Source organism: Nicotiana sylvestris, chromosome 8 (genome assembly GCF_000393655.2).
Source record: "Nicotiana sylvestris chromosome 8, ASM39365v2, whole genome shotgun sequence".
Taxonomy (NCBI): Eukaryota; Viridiplantae; Streptophyta; class Magnoliopsida; order Solanales; family Solanaceae; genus Nicotiana; species Nicotiana sylvestris.
In genome coordinates this window covers 48,987,318-49,004,782 of record NC_091064.1, presented here as the reverse complement: position 1 = coordinate 49,004,782, position 17,465 = coordinate 48,987,318, and the positions used below count along the sequence as shown (strand labels likewise).

The window sequence follows — 17,465 nt, the reverse complement described above, 5'->3', positions numbered from 1 at the left end:
GCGGCACTATAGTCCCATTTGCCTTTTTCATCATAAAGTTGGCTATCCCTACTAGCCCCATCTCTATGTTCCCGTCTTTTCTCGGGCAAACCAAGATACCCAAGAACGCCACTATGAAAGCTAATCCTCTCCGAGCTTCCCACTTGTCTTGATTTCCAGCGTGAGTAAGATCGGTATCTGGCATTTCGAAGCCACGAGTATTCCCGTAATCTCGATACAGAAAGTAGAAGGTACAAAATCCTTTGGCCAGATTTCCATCTTGGATGTCCCGACTAATGCTTAACAAGTCCAAAATTTTGTGGGGGGTCACCGTCCTTGGTGCTACCGGGTATTGACTTCTGAGATTCCCTTCGAAACCGGCATAGCTTGCTATCTCTTCTAGCGTAGGAGTTAATTCGAATCCGCAAAGTGGAACACATTGTGTGCTGGGTCCCAAAACGGTATCAAGGCCTCAATCACGTCTTTTCTGGGCTTGACCTTCAAAAGCCCAATAAGACCGCCCAATGATTTTGTCACAACTTTCCTATTGTCACCCTCCAAATCATGCCACCACATATGTAGCTACAAAGGGATCTCTTCACGGACTGAGAAAGGTTCATTTTGATTTGTGCTCATCCTGCACATTTATTAAGGTGATTTTAATTAAAAGAAAACCATGCCACGTTTTGACTTAAGAGAAATGACCATTTTTCAAAATTTCCACAAAACATCCGGCCTTGCCAACACGGCCTTTCAGTACTTCAAAAACGAAGATTTTAAGGTTGTGTCAGCTAACCAGCCAAAACTTTGAAAAGTGACAAAAGTGGCTGTTCTTGCAAAAACAGCCTTTCGGCGCCCTTTTAGGGACATTCGACTATTTCTGACAAGAATGGCATCACCCTAATTATTTTCAAATTAAAGTAAATTTTTTGTTCTTTTGGCTACTTTCGCAAAAAGGAAGTTGGACCCGATGGGGGTTGCCTACATATCTCACACCCTGTGAGAATCAAACTAGCGTAGTTCGGACAAATAAAACAAACTATTTGAACACAAGACTGTTTTTTTTCATTTCATTGGCAAATAAAACTAATTTTGAAAACACCAACCTTTTTTTCCTTTTTTTTGTTTTGTTTTCTCAAAAATTCGGTAGGGTTTCGACACTATTTGGACATTGGTTTTTTAGAAGAGGCGATTAACTCTCTTCAACCCTCATACTGCTATTTCTCTTTCCTCAACTTTTCCCCAATATTCATAAGCCGGTCAGCATGCAAGTCCAAAGCAAATAAATGCACAAGTAGCAAGTAGGATGCATCAGGATGGTCTTTTGTTTCGGGTGCACCTGTCCTAGACGGACCCAACCACTGTGTTGAATCCCCAAAGTCAAATGCACGTGATGCAAGCAAACGTTCCTACTAGGGATCCGGCATGAGGTCTTGTTATACTAGGTTCAAAACCTGGGTTTATTGTTCTAGACCTGGCTTACCGAGCGGACAACTCGAGCCGGGGGGGGGGGGCAGCGTACCGGGAATACAGAAGCTTCACCGACTTTGCAACTTGTCTGAACCTCGTTCTAAATTTGGTATATGACTCTAATAGAAAAGAAGTCACATGAAGTGCACACTTCTTCATGATTTAGAAGACTCAGAGAGAAGAGGGATTTCGCAACAGTTTATATACAGTTCACGGAATATCAAAGCGGTAAAAGCAATCAATTAGTACATTAGGCCCAAATCATGTAACACAAGCAAATAATGGATAAAACCAACTATAACAATTATTCTAAGCTCGAATTCTTGAACCCTGGACCGGAGATTCTGGGTTCGGTCCCCAGCAGAGTCGTGAGAGCTGTCACACCTCCTTTTTTACTACACCCTCGGAAGAGGGTATAAAGGGAGTTTTTCCAATTAAAGGACAATCGAAACGGGATTTATTTATTTAAAGATTCAGAGTCGCCACTTAGGATAATTTATGGTGTCCCAAGTCATCGGTTCAAATCCCGAATCGAGGAAACGATTGACTCTATTTAACAGTCCGCGCACCAGAAATCCGAGTAAGGAATTCTGTTAACCCGGGAGAAGGTGTTAGGCATTCCCGAGTTCCGTGGTTCCAGCACGGTCGCTTAATTGTTATATCTGGCTTAATTATCTGATTTTAGAAACACTTTTTAACCTATGATGCCATTTTAAACCTTTAACCGCTTTTAATCAATTTTAAAAGAAGATTGAACGTCGTTTAAAACACGTCTTCGAATCGCGCCACATGAAATGCACCCGCAATCCTAAACATATTTTATTCAACGTTTTAAGATTTGATTTGGGTCACATGAAATGCACACCCGGGTTTAGGAAGGTAATATTATTAAAATATGCGCCTAAAGCAACTAACACATTTGCAGCTTTGCGAGGGCCATGGAAAATTCGCTAAATGGCGCCCCTCGAATTCTAAGTATTTTAAGGAAAAATAATTAAACGAGGGCCAAGCATTTGAGATTTTTATTTGGATTGGCACGCCTTAATTCTAGATTCGAAAAGAAGGCTGATCTAATTAACTAGAAGACCTAAAGAGGTTCGCATCTTTTATTCTGAAGCTAAGGTTCAATGAGCTTAATACTTAGTGGGTTGATATTAAAAACTTATACCTTGACTATTTGATAAGACTAAGGCCAACAGCAAGCCTTATAGCCTCAAACAGGCCAGGCCCGACTAGATACACAATACGTGAAGGGCCCAGAAATATGCCAAAGAAACGACAATGTAGCATAATAGGCCCATCTCGATGTACTGCCTATTGCATTCCCATGCTAACCCCAAACTGATGACAGGGAAAATATGGCGTCAACCAAAAATATCCAAGACCATCATGATTTAACAGCCTGCTGCAGTTAAACAAAACAATAAACTGAATTTGAAATTCTCAATTAAAGGTACCAAAACCTCATACTAACAGGATACTATGGGAAAGCACAACTAGAACAAACTAACTTATGTAAGTTCAACAATCAATCACAAACTGATTTTAAAAGAACAATTCCGCAGGTGAAAAGACATACTATTACACTATCGATTATGGTATAATTGACAATCTATTACAGTGATCCCATGGCACACGTTGTCCAATTAATCATACATACACAACATTAAATGTGCAAGTGATAGCTTAGATAACATCTAAAACTACATATCTACTACATAAGATTAAAGCAGTAGGAGGAACAGGGGAAGTTAAGTTCAAATGCAGTCTGCGTTCAATCAGTATTCCACCCGATTCACATGTTCAACAATCACTCATTATTCATGGGCTAAGGAGGTACCTGGGAAGCAAAAGAAATAAGAGATTGAGAGATCGGCAACAAGCAATAACAGTCAGCCCAGAACCAACAACACCAATGAAATAGTAAATCTTCCACAATCAACCAAAAATCTTTTTCAATGGACCAGTAAAGGAAGTCCAAAATCAACTCTAAACCAAAAGCTCAAGCCATTTTTTTTAACCAAAAATGCAGCTAGAGCAAATTTTTAAGTATTCTGCAGAAATTTAATGGGTTTTTTAACAATGAAATGCAGGGACTTCAACACCTAAAAGTATTCCGCCCTTTTAGCTTTTCTCAAGGGGTATCTTTCTCTGAAATCTAACTTGAATAGCAAGTCTTGATGCCTTTATAGGCAAGACATTAGGGCAGCCTCAAAGAATTCAAATTTTGCAATTAGACCCTTTTTACATTTGCAATATAGCTTAGATATCCCTAGGCAACTATGAAATTTTCGGTTAAGTCCTAATGACAGCTTCTGGGAAGCTTCCTATTTCAGTTATAGAGAGATTCTTTACCTAGATTTCCCAATTTACCCTTTTAAACCCTGTTAATTACCTTGCTATCCAAACAAACTTGGGCTCAAATTCTGGCCCAAAAGGCCCCAACAATACAAGTAAACAATTTGACTCTGCGCTGACTATTACCTTGACAATTATGAATTAAAAGTAACAAGATCATTAATAACAAGTTTGACACAGCAAAATCAACCCTAAGCGAGTTTGGAATAATTAAACAAAGATACTAACAAAGTCGTGCTTAATGTATCAAAAGCAGTTAAAGAAATCAATTTGGGAAAACAAAACTTAACTGAGAGCACAAGAACACAACCAACTCTCAAATATCACAATTAACAGAGTTTAATTGAATCGACCAGAAAAGGGAGGAGAGGTGGACCAAGAAATGAAGGACGGACTCACCAACTGAAACTCGAACCTGGGGCTTGGGACTCTTACATGACGTCCAGTACTTATTTTTTTATCAAAGAACAACTCTGCATGTACGGGTTTGGGTTTGTCTTTAAAAGATCGGGCTTCAGATTCAACATTCGACGAGTTCCAAACAGATTCGAGGGGAGCTGGTCACAAACTTGGGAAGAGGAGGTCAAGGAGGCACTAGGGTGTTGATTTGGTGGGGAAAGGTGGGGGCGCCGCCAGGTTAAGGCGGTGGGATTAGGGGTGGTGGGTAGGGTTTTTGTGAGAGAGATGAGAGAGGTAAACGGAGAGGGGGGGCCTATTCGAACTGAACTGTCTCTATAGGTTTTAGGACAATTTTAAACGAAAATGATGAAATGCTCTGGGCCGTTGGATGCAACGAGACGAACGACCATGATTTGTTAAGGTTTAATGAACTCGAAACGACGTAGTTTCACGCCTGTACTACGTCGTTTCTTGAGTCTTAGGGACAGAAGGGCTGTGGGCCGGGTATGGGCATGGTTTGGATGGGTTCTTTGTTTGGGCTTGGGGAATTAGATGGGTTTTAGCCCAGAGTTGGATTTCTTTCATTTCTTTCTTCTCATTTTCAATTTCAAAATTCCTTTCTTTCCCAAAATTAAAATAAATCTCAAATTAATTAATAATAATTTTAAAATAAATTAACCTACCAAATTAGATTAATCACTCATCATGGTATTTACAATAACTAATTAAATCCTAAATTTAAAGAAAAATTATACAATTCAAAATTTAAAAGTAAAAATGCAAAATAAATTATTTTTGTGATTTTCATTTGTTATAAAAACAAACTAATTTGCTAATTAATCTAAAAATATAAAATTAAATTCTAAATGCAGATGCAACATATTTTTTGTATTTTTCATGAATTAAATAAAATAAACGTGCACAGACAAATGCAAATGATTAACAGAAAATGCCACGAAATCCAACAAAATTGCAAACACTGAAAGAAATTATTTATTTTGAATTTGTTGGAGTAATACATATAGGGCAAAAATCACGTGCTCACACATACTACAATGCATAAAGCATGTGGATTATCATCGCGGTCAATAAGTGCAAGTAGCAGGATATCTGGAGGAAGAAGCTCATGGGTCCAGATGAAAACTGAAAGGTTTCCACATGCTTTTAGCATAAGATCCTGAGGAGTGAAAAGAGGAAGACATTAGAAAAAAGCAACGCAAGGAGGATTAATACTCCGTGAAAACTTGATAGGTCCAGAGAGTCAATAAGAAAGGAGTATGACAAAACCTGCAAGGGATGTCCACGCTGTAGTTCCAATTGAATATGATGAAGCAAAACATCTACCATTGTATAAATATTTGTAGTCACCTCTTCAGGAGAAAACTCCCTCAAGACACGTCCCTGTATCCAATTATTAGCAGGAACGTCGTCACACGAGAGAGATATGTTTTAGTAGGGACATCTCCATATGAGAAAGAAGTCGATGAGATGATCACTACACAAAAGCTTCCAATAACTTCAGGAATAAAAGGTCGAGTCTTACAAGGTTTGTGCAGTTATATTCTCTGGATGTCCATGCATTAGTATCCATGCACCAGCACAAATATACTGGCGGTGTTGAGGAAAACTGTGGTTAATATGAGTCATAACATATGTGGGATCAGCCGATGGAGAAAGAAGTTGTGTGCATTGATTGATAACAGTTGTTTCTGCCTGCAGATAAAACATCTTGAAGTCAATTGTAAGCTCTCCAGAAAAAACAACATGAGCAAACTTATACAGGAAACATCTTGCCAGTGGTTTGCAAAATACCTCAAATTCACGAATATTGTCTCTTATTTTTCCCTGAACCATATACTGTTTAATGACAACAAATAAACCTATAGTCTTAAATCATAATCTTTTCCTTTCTTTATACTTGTTTACTTCCGGAGATCACTCATTAGCAATTTGACTCCTCACAAAGCAGCTGGGAATAAATTCAATCATTAAGATTACAGCATTTAAAACTGGCAACTGCATGAGATGCACAGGTAATTCTGACAGAAATAAATTTTAATAAACTTGAGTAAAATAAGTACTTTCGCCTTTTCCAATCATGTGGTGGCGTTTGACTAGGCACCGAATTTAAGAAAGAAAAAAAAAGACTTTTAAAACTTGTGGTCTTAAACATGACATAGCATATATGTGTCTAAGAAGCATGCCATTAAGGGTAAATTTGGGAAATTTAAAGTTAAATTGTCTCCATTTCATATACCTGCTGCCATGCATGGATTGCCAAGCCCCTTTTATCCATTCGCCCACTCAAAGCATCGCGTAAAATTGAAGGAAAGTAGCGCAAAGTTTTCTCAGACCAGGTATGCTGGCTAGTTGCTAGAATCTGTTCTAGCATTGTCTGAAGATACAGTAACTGATCAAACTCCCCGATTCCACAAGTTTTGATTATGATTGCAAGAGTAACAATTGTTATTCTATTTAAAGTCTCAGTAAACTCAGTTGGACCCTGCATAAAAAAGTTATAATTTGAGTTACAGAGCATTCACAAAAGTTCAGCTGGAGAAATATTCCTACCTTCCTTTCCCTCTTCACAGAGAAAAAATCTCTCAACGACAAAATCAGATTCATACATAAATTCTCAGCCAATCTGAAAATGCGATGATCTCCACGTTTCCCCTACAGCGTAGAAATCATTTTGGTGACATCATACATCAAGGTCTTGCTCTTCCCTTGATACCTAGAAAAGGGAAGAAGTTTATTGACTTTATTTTTTATCAGTTATTTAGAGAATCAAGTTACAGAATCCTAACAATTGAGGAGGTGCAAAAAGAAAGTAATGCTATCTAAATGTAGAAATGTGAATGTACTATTCTTTAGTAAAAGCAACATTGATCATCCGTCACAGACATAAGTAGAGAATAGATAATAGAGAAGAAACTGATGAATTCCCAAGATGAGTAACTTCACTCACCTGTAGAGTGAAAGGAAACGGTAGTTAAGAATTTCAAACACCAAGATTGTGTTTCCAGGCTTGGTCAATGTGGTGGGATTCCTCGATGTCAGATGCTGCAATAGAAGTTTGCATCAAGAGCAAAACGTAATGAACTCCAGTAGAAAAGTGTGCAAGCAAAAACACAAGTTAGACTAACCAAGTTTCCTACCAAGAAAATGAAACTGCCTAGAAAGAAATTCCAGCAACAGTCCATAATGGGAAGCCACAATTCGTCCGAAATAGCAAGAAACTAGAGGAAATTCACTAACATATTACACTGATTTCCCATCAAAAGATGAACAACCCTGATGTTCTAAACGTCAATACCACACAAGGGGGGATGATTTGTGTGATACCCAATTTTTCGATCTAGAAGAATCTGGTTCTTCTAGGTGTTCTAACTACTACTGTTGCGGAATTAAAAGTACAGAGTCAAAACACCTGGCTCAAAAGGTGAAAAAAATACAACCTACTACTCAGTAGGATTTTCCCAAATATCCACTAAAATCACCGAGTCAAAACAGCATTTACAAAACCTCTATGTAAACCTAAGGATTAACTCTAATCCCTGTGTAGCACACAGCCTCAACTGTTGCGACACCTTCAAGTTAGCCTATAACTTGAACACTCAAAGTACCTATTACAAATGCTTCTATGAAAGCTGAAAAGGTACAACTTTAAACCACCTACTACAATTGAACTAGAATAAGAATAAACACAACGGAACTGGTTCTTCTATCTCGTTCAAGTAGCTTCAGGTGTGCACACTTAAATCTCACATAAATTGCTCGCAAAATTGCCTTGCTCGTTTGCTCTCAATTTAGTTTAACTTCTACGTATGTGCAACACTTGTAAAAGAGAACAATCACTATTATTTAATGAGTTAGTAATCAGAGTTTGATTGAGACTCAATTGTTGATCTTCCATCGAAGTTGAGTCCTTGTACAATACAAACTCCAACCCTATCCTTTATCCGGATTGTGTCCTCTTCCCATAAGGAGACTTTCTCTCCTCATCCAATATGCAACATTTTCGACCAGTTCAGGAGATATTGCTGCTTGATCACTGAGACTTATCTCCTTCACGTGTATCTCACATGTCTAGGTTGATAAATATTGTGCCTCACATGATGGACCTGGTCCATGACTGAGTTCATTTGTCATTCTTCAAAACTTCACCTGAACTTGGGCCAACAAATTCCCCCTTTTTGATGATGACAAACTCTGTGCTTTTACTAATCAAAGAATCTGTAGGAACTCAGCTTGACCATCAACACATTAACTTAGAATTTTAACTTATCATCAAGGACCAGGTTTAGTTAGGTTATAAATATCACATTATTCAGAATAAAGAGTAAAGCACAATATCTCTTCCCCCTTTTGGCATCATCGAAAAGTTGCATACATTGTGAATCCCAGATTTTAGAAATTACTCATGGCCACTAGGGCAACTGCAAGTGAAAACATGGATGAAATCATTAATAATCAACAAATTTACTCAAACTATTCAGATCAGAATCTTCATAGAACAAGAGAAATAGCAGTTGTCATTGATAAGATATGTTTCCACCAACAAACCACAAAAAGAAAGAAAAACTTCCAAAACATGAGCAAAAAAACAGAAAAAGTCCCTAATCTGGGTCATTGGGGGTACTAGACTGGTTCAGAAGACAACAACTGGACATCCTAAGGCTTGGAGGAACTAAAGGGCTGGGTTTGGAGAAGGTTGAGCATATTCTGAAGCATCCCATCACTCTTCTCCTTTTCTTTTGCTAGCTCAGTTCTAAGGCCATCTCTTTCAGTTTCCAGTTCAGCTACACGAGCCTAGAGCCTAGCAATTTCAGCATCCTTAGATCCACACTCTCGAACCAAAGCCTTAACCTTGCTGTTCATAGGTATCTTAAGAGATGAACCAGGTTCAACTGGGGTGGCATTGACAGGATAGTCATAAGCCAAAAGAGTCTTGACGCCAAAGTATCCCTTGCTTGATGCCATCTCCCATTTCTGCAAAGGCACATTCAGCCTGTCCAGAACAGTAGTCAATATGAACCCATATGGGGTGACATGAGCCTTGGAGCCATTTATGACCCTGTCTAGTAATTTGACAATAAAGGCAGGCCAACTAATCTGCATTCCTCTCACAAGGCACTCCATAAGAACCAGGTCCATGTAGTTGGCAGTGTGCCTCCTCTCATGTCTGGGCAGCAGGCACTTGTTAACAAATTCAAACAGGACCTTGTGCTCAGGCCTCATCTCACTTTTCTGTACAAACCTGGCTTCAGGCACATCTTCAGCAGTTGCGGCATCACAAAAATTCCTAGTGATTTGAAGAGCAGTAGGGAGAGAATCTAGACATGGACACCTTTGCCTTGTATAATCATCATACTCCTCACTAGGTATGTCTAGAATCTTACCCAATTTGAGTGCATCAAACTGCACCCTTACTCCTTTCACCAGACTGGTGACTACCCCATTCTTTACTGTGGCATTGGCCATAAACTCAATCAATTCTTTCCTAGCCAGCCTCCTATCCATTTCAAGGACCATGTCCTTCCAACCTTGTGCAGCTAGGGCATCCACCAGTCTTCTCATTCCTGGCTCATCCAGGTCTCTCAGCAGTCTTCCTTTCAAAATATTTCTTCTGTCAAAGATGGCAAACCTATCTTGTTCCTTCTCATATTCCTCTTCTTCTTCTTCTCCACTCCATTCTTCTTCTCCCTCAGTAATTTTTACCTGCTTACCTTTTACTACAGATCTGGTTCTTTTTGGCTAAAGAAGGTTCTAGAAGGATATTTCTAGAACTTGGGGGCCTTTAATATTTCTCAGCTTCATTACTGTAACCATGCGCTTCATAGAACTTTGTAGTTCAAACAACGACACGCAAGGTGATCTCTATAAGAAGGAGTAATGTTCTTTGAATCTTAACTTTGAATAGTAAGATTAATACCAATGTTATTGTAAATCAGATACCCAAATTAGTTACTGTAATTGCAGGTTAATCATTATAGTACTGAATTCATAAATGTTTGGTATTCTTTTAGTGTCGTAAATTCTGCGGTTCACTTCTCACTTTTCATTTAAAAGTCCTAGATATCTCGTCAATTTTTTGTGCTTTTTGCTTTTAAAAACACTGCTAGCCATCACCTTTCATAATGGTAAATACCATCAAGGAATGCTTTGTGCCTATCCAATCATGGTATTTTATGCCTTGATGAATTTAATATATCCAACTAGTTGAAGGCCTAAAATACAAAGAACCATTGTGTTAGGGCCATGCTACTCATCTGAGATTTTGCTTCAGGCTTTCAATGGAGACACAGTGAGAGGAGCAAGCAACAGATTGTTCATAAATACTTGTTCTCAACCTAGAGTGTGATGTCTGAAATTAGAGGACTCTATCCAATTCATAAGTTATATTTGGTGGAGTAACTCAACAATAACATTTGCCTTTTAGACTGTTATGAAGCAAAATAGTATTGAACCATGATAAAAGTAACTTATGCAGATATTATAGCAAATTTGGCACATAACCAAAAGTGACATTCTCAGGAGGTTTCTTTTGCTTACTGGTTTAAAGCAATGAATGTAGTTCCGGAGAAAATGTAGTGACATGCTAGAGAATTAAATACCAAAGAAGGAATATTAGGAGGGAAAAGAGGAGAAGTTACAATTAAGAGTGAGCGAAACAACGAATGGGGAGAAATGAGCATCAACCTACAGTATGTTTCAACCACAGCAATGCTAGGCACAACCTGCAATGAAATGATAGCATGATATTAAGCATTCACAACTGGTACAATGAACCTTCAAAAGAAAAAGGGAACGAGGAAATACTAGCTTGCTCCCAGTCAGAGTGGAGATAGTATGATAATAAAGCTGCAGTAAATGTGAATGGATAATAACCCTTCCAAATGACATGATCAAAGCAAATAAAACCACAAGAAAGAGTGGACAAGGGAGACCTACAAATCCATTCATAAAATCTCATAGTATTACTCATGAGTACTAAACTTTTTATACATATAGAAGGCATGTAGATGAATTGATCAGTGATTTTGAGATTCTCTTGAGAAATTTTTTCTTTTCTTTTTACTTTTGGAAAAGACCAACAGGAGGAAACCATAGTAAGTACTTGTCCAGAAAACATTTATTCTTCCATCTGATAAGCCAGTTTCAAGCACAAATTTGTGGAAAATCCTGATAACAATGATATTGACAGCGGACTAACTTCACGCATCACCACTAACCTCTCGTTGGACTGCAAATTTGGTCCAGGTAAAAACTCAGTAACCCCAGCAGAGGTTAACCAGTGCATCACAGTTTCACAAGTAGGCTAGGCCATTGTGAAGGATACAACCCAAAACATCCCAACTGATTTATCATCCAAATTCATATAATCCATCATGCGTTCTCCTGATTTTATGGAAATGAAAAAAAGATGATAATCAAAAGCCATCTCAAAGGAGGAGGGTTTGGATAGGCGAAGTAATACTCGATAGCTAGAAACCGAAGAGATGCCCAGTTCCATCCAAACCTAGTATAAACATAAAGACCTCTCTATCTTCACTAGAATTGGCTGCATGAAAGCACAACAGAGAAGAGAGAAGACCCATCTCTGACTCACATAGATGGAAAAAGGTTTGAGCAATATTAAAATTTAAGAACACAAGCTCACCAGCCACACGAATAGACTAGGACCCATTGAGAGAGCTGCATACCCATTCAACCCAAGTAGGTTCTGCTCAGTTTCTCATGAGTTACCAAACTAAAGCCTACCCAGAGCTCGACTAGACATGGAAAGTATCTTTAGATTGGGTTCAGCAGCTTGATTGTTGCTTGCCCTTGAAAAAGAGGTACTCCAACATTGCACGAGAAAAATATTACTCTTGGTCTCCTCTATGTGACGACACTTGACTAGACACTAAGCTTAAGATATTAGTTGGGCTTATATATTGAGTACAAGCGAAGAAAATATCAAATGATGGTTGAAAAGTTAATTTGATTAACATAATAGAAAAGGGCCAACTATACCCCCTGTATTATTGAAAAATGTTTGAATATATCCTCTGTTGCACTATGTGGTTACTTCGCAGCTTACCATTATACTATGGTACACATATACCCTTATTTTGGACTAAGTGTCACATGGCTGTACTAGATTAAAAAGACCTATCCCCATTTTTTAACCCGATTCACTCAAACATTATCCATTACCCGACCCAAAGTCCCCCAAACTTAAGAAAAGCCTCTGAACGAAAAAGAACCTATATATCAATTGATAAGGAAGAAGAGCATGATCACGATTGCGCCAACCAGTTTCTTCCGATAAATCGAATGAGACGGGTGACTTGACCATCGGCGTCCTTTTCCCTAAACTGGAATCTTGTGGCATTGTTGTAATAACACATATGGACTACTTCAGCTGCAACATCAGCAGCTTTACTGGTAATTTAGGAAAGTTGATTTAGCCCCATGTCGCTCACCATTGTTCTGTTAAAATTAGAATGTAAAGAGAACTTAAATCAAATAGTTTTGCCTACTTTCCATGATGTTGATCCTTCTCAAGTACGAAAGCAAACCGGGTGCTTTGGTGAAGCTTTGGCTATACACAAGGAACAATTTGGGGTTTAAAGCATTGAGAAATGGATAGCTACAAGGTAGGTGTAACGGTGAAGTAAGAAGGAAGAAAAGGGAGAAGATTTCAAAATCCAAATAAAAAAAGGAATTTGAGATTCCAACAGTAATTTGATATTTTTTTAGGTCTTCATTTTTTTGCGTAATTTGACAAAGGGGGAGAGGTGAAATAAGGGTTCTTTTTCTTTCAGGGGCTTTTTATAAGTGATTTGGGTTCAGGCGGGTTTGGTGGGGGGAGGAGGCATTGGGCCAGGTAATGGATAATGTTTAAGTGAACTAGGTTAAAAAAGTGAGGATGTGTCCTTTTAATCACGTGCAGCCATATGGCAGTCCCTCCAAAATAAGGGTATATTTGTACCATAGTATAACGGTAGGGTCCAAAAATAACCACATAGTGAAACAGATGGTATATTTAAACCATTTTCAATAGTATAAGGTATATGTAGCCAGGTGCCCTAAATTTCCCCTTGTCCCCAAGGTACTGGAAAGGACAGATTAAAATGGTCCTATCGTAAACAGTCTTACCTTACTTTTCTGCAAGGGGTTATTACTACATTTGAACTCATCTCCTAGTCACATAGCGACAACTCTTACCATTACGCTTAGACTCCCTTCTTAGTTTGACTAGCATAAATTAACAAAACGAACATCTTCATCGAAATACAAGTTTAATTAGTCTGAATTTGAATACATGAAACAAGCCAGAATTATAAATAATATTTTTAAAAAAATGGTGTCCAATTTTTTGGATGTTCCATAATAAAAAAGAGTTATAGAAATTGAGGTAGATACTTTAAAAAAACTTCACATTGCATGCAATAACTCCCAAACAATTTTATGTTTATTGCATATCCATGAATAAAACTCATTGTAAGAATATAAGATTCTTAATTTAAGAACAAAGTTGCATATTACCAATTAAAAGCTTGGATTCAATTGCAATAAAGACCGAAGAGGCATGTAAGATTAACAAGGGAAGATTTGATACTAACAAGGAAAAGGAACTCCTAAGAATTTCTTGTACGAATGCGTGCCTTTAAACTAGTATTGCGGCAAAATTCACTTTGTAGAAGTCGAATTTCAATTATTCAAGCATGACTTTTTTTTTAAAATTCAATAACTTTTTTCAGAAAAGAAGAAATTTTTCATAAAGAAGTCATTAATTTTACATATATAACTAAAAGAGCACCAAGAAAGTTCAATGTATGAACAGGGGATAGACTAAGAGAGTACTATAGGGCGTTAATCTACACATTGTTATCAAGTTTTCAAATGTCAAATTTCACACTAAGAGATCATCATTTCATAGTTTGATGATAGATGGCCTCATAATAATTAGGCTAGAATATTATCAACTCAGATCTCCAACACCAGCACTATGCTTAGCCTCGAGCCGTAGAATCAGCCGCTGATTCTTGGGTCTGGATAGACTGCCTATGTCACACTCCTTGGGTTGCAGCTCTTCCCCCATCCTACGAGAATATGAGATGCTTCGTGCATCGAGCTGCCCTTTTTATTCTTTTTTTTTTTTGAGAATTTCCTCTAAGATGGTTTCAATTTGCTCAAGCTTAAAAGAAAAGGGGATGACTATAAGGAACACAGAATTTCTCCAATTAGCCTACTGGAGTGCGTTTGTGATTGAATCGTCTATTTATTTACCGTCTTGATTACCTATGTAATTTTTATTGTCTTATTGATTTAGCCGATAAACCACCTGATAACCACCCGATAACCGTTAATTCGATACAGATTTGCCCAATATCTTATCGGATGGCTAGCGAATTAGTATATTTACAAGCTGATAAACGATAAGTCGGACCGTTAAGTATAAATATTTGTTGATCCTCCTGATAAGCAGCCTTAGCTGTTACACAAATGGAGTGAAATGTATAGTGATAAATCATGCAGCCGACCTCAATTAGCTTGGGGTTGAGGTGTAGTTGTATTGTTATTAACCAGTGTTTTTAAAAGTGAAAAACGCAACAATGTCCATGGGGCATGAAATGAAAAGCGAGAAGTGAAACGCACAATTTACCAAAAATTAAAAATTATAAAATATTATGAGCTTAGTATTATAATACTTCTTGTCCCAGTTTTTAGCCTTGTCCCTTCACATTAGATGAACCATCCGTAAATAAGGTCCAAATTCCTAGATTAGATCCGTTGAACACCTGTAATTCTTTTTCTGCTTCTAATTGCATTCCTTGGCTAAAATCAACCACAAAATCTGCTAATACCTGATATTTTATCGCGTTTCTAGGCTGGTATGTGATGCTATATTCACTTAATTCTATAGTCATTTGGCTAACCTACCTAACAACTCATGCTTGTGTAAAATATTACGTAATGGATAAGCAGTTACTACAGCAATAGGGTGACATTGAAAATAAGGCCTTAGTTTTCTAGATGCCATGATTAGTGCAAGTGCAAGCTTTTCTAATTGAGGATATCGCGTCTCCGCATCTAATAATGATTTGCTGACATAATAAATTGGAGATTGTTTACCTTGGCCTTCACGAACTAACACAACACTTACCGCTACTTCGGAGACAGCAAGATAGATGAGTAACCTTTCCCCAACCTTGGGTTTTGCGAGCAATGGCGGATTTGATAGGTATGTCTTCAAATTTTTGAGTGCTTGTTGACATTCCTTAGTCTATTCGAACTGATCATGCTTTTTAAGAGCTGAAAAGAATTTAAAGCACTTTTCTGATGATTTGGAAATAAATCTCCCCAAGGCTGCAATTCTTCTTATCAACCTCTACACTTCTTTTTTACTTGTAAGTATGTTAGGAATTTCTTCAATGGCTTTAATCTGTGGGGGATTTACTTCAATACCATGGTTAGAAACAAAAAAATCCAAAAACTTACCTGATGCAACACCAAATGCACATTTCTTAGGATTTAATTTCATATTGAATTTTCGCAAGATCTGAAACGTATCAGACAAGTGTGATATAAGATCCCCTGAATGTTGAGTTTTAACGAGCATATCGTCTATATAGACCTCCATAGTTTTTCCCAAATGTTCTTGATACATTTTGGTCACTAGTCTTTGATATGTTGCACCAGCATTTTTTAGACCAAAATGCATTACTTTATAATAGTAAGTCCCCCTGTCTATTATAAATGAAGTTTTTTCTTCATCTATAGGATCCATTTTTATCTGGTTATATCCTGAATACACATCTAAAAAGCTTAACAACTCATGACCTGCAGTAGTATCAATTAGTTGATTTATATGTGGTAATAGAAAAGAATCTTTAGGACAAGCTTTGTTAAGGTCTGTGTAATCTACACAAACTCGCCATTTACCATTCTTTTTCGGTACCACAACAGTATTGACTAACCAATTAAGATACTTTCCCTCGCGGATAGACCCAATTTTCAGTAATTTTTGGACCTCATCTTGAATCACCTGATTTTTGAAAGTTCCTTGCTTTCTCTTCTGTTGTTTGACAGGTGGATATGATGGGTATTCATTTAATTTGTGAGTCATTACCTCCGGTGGTATTCCTGTCATATCAGAATGGGACCAAGCAAAACAATCCACGTTAGTTTTCAAAAATTCAATCAACTTACCTTTTATGTCTTAGCTTAGATTGACCCCTACGTAGACTTTCCTTTCAGGCCATTGTGTAAATAACTCTACAACCTCCAGTTCTTCAATCGTTGTTTTGATATTTTCATTTTCCTCTGGTTCTTGAATGAAATCGGGCCTTGAGTCCACATCTGTTCGCCCTTGTTCAGTTGAGGCTTGTGTTGTGGTATCCTCAACCGGATTCTGTAACTGCTATTTTTCTTCGTTTTTCGTACTTGAATCTGCTACGGAGTTGATGCTCCTGGATGTTTGTTGATCCCCACGGATTTGACATATTCCCCATGGTGATGGAAATTTAATAACTTGATGTAAGGTAGACGGAACGATATCCATCTTGTGGATCCATGGTCTCCCGAGAATCATATTGTAAGCCATCTCCATCTCTACCACCTGAAACTTTGTATCTTTGACAACTCCTTCTGCGAATGTAGTAAGTATTACCTCTCCTTTCGTCACAACGCTGGAATTGTCGAATCCAGACAAAGTATGCGCCTTTGGTACTAATTTATCTTCAGCTTGCATCTCATGTAGTACTCTTAGCAAAATAATGTTCACGGAACTACCTGGATCAATCAAAACTCGTCTCACATTAGTATCATGTACAAGTAGAGATATTACCATTGCATCGTTATGTAGAGTTAATACGCCATCCGTATCTGCATCATCAAACGTAATACTTTTTTCCTCTAAGACATGTCGAACCCGCTTCCCGTGGGTAATTGTGACCTTTGAAACTTTATTGGCTGTTGTGTACGTCACACCATTGATTTCTTCACCTTCGCTTATAACATTAACGGTTCTTTTGGGAGAAGGTGGTTTAGGGGGCTCCTGCCTATTCTTTATGTATGCTTGCTTACCTTTCTCACTGAATAATTTGGTGAGATACCCTTGCTTTAATAGATGATCAACTTCACCTTGTAGCAACCTACAGTCTGTCGTTTTATGACCATGATCATTGTGAAATTCGCACCAGTGATCAGGATTGCGCCTGTTTAGATTCGATCTCATTTCTTTTGGCCACCGCACCTTATCACCC

The 17,465-nt window shown here is 37.9% G+C and overlaps 1 protein-coding gene across 6 annotated transcripts; it reads right to left on the bottom strand.

Annotated features, from left to right (window-relative positions):
- Positions 1-5,173: 5,173 nt before the first annotated feature.
- On the bottom strand, positions 5,174-12,118 carry LOC104217973 (mediator of RNA polymerase II transcription subunit 23-like). Of its 6 annotated transcripts, none has more exons than XM_070153890.1 (9): positions 11,870-12,116; positions 11,442-11,607; positions 10,863-10,946; positions 7,175-7,269; positions 6,778-6,940; positions 6,464-6,709; positions 5,750-5,919; positions 5,494-5,607; positions 5,174-5,383 (listed from the first exon to the last, which is right to left on the bottom strand). In XM_070153890.1, the coding sequence occupies exons 5-8, from the start codon at positions 6,829-6,831 to the stop codon at positions 5,595-5,597; spliced, it is 483 nt and encodes a 160-aa protein (XP_070009991.1). In that variant the 5' UTR covers positions 6,832-6,940; positions 7,175-7,269; positions 10,863-10,946; positions 11,442-11,607; positions 11,870-12,116; the 3' UTR covers positions 5,174-5,383; positions 5,494-5,594. The 6 variants fall into 6 exon arrangements, with proteins under 6 accessions (XP_070009991.1, XP_070009994.1, XP_070009996.1 ...); XM_070153893.1 differs by having other exon boundaries at positions 10,909-10,946; XM_070153895.1 differs by lacking the exon at positions 11,442-11,607 and having other exon boundaries at positions 6,834-6,940; positions 11,870-12,118.
- Between the last annotated feature and the right edge of the window lie 5,347 nt (positions 12,119-17,465).

Bases quoted from the DNA above. Each gene is read 5' to 3' on its own strand.
- LOC104217973 (XM_070153890.1), bottom strand. From the start codon at position 6,831: ATGAATCTGATTTTGTCGTTGAGAGATTTTTTCTCTGTGAAGAGGGAA. The intron at 6,710-6,777 runs GTAGGAATATTT...TTTTTTATGCAG, and splicing joins CTGTGAAGAGGGAAAGGAAG to GGTCCAACTGAGTTTACTGA. The intron at 5,920-6,463 runs GTATATGAAATG...TTTTATCTGCAG, and splicing joins CAATCCATGCATGGCAGCAG to GCAGAAACAACTGTTATCAA.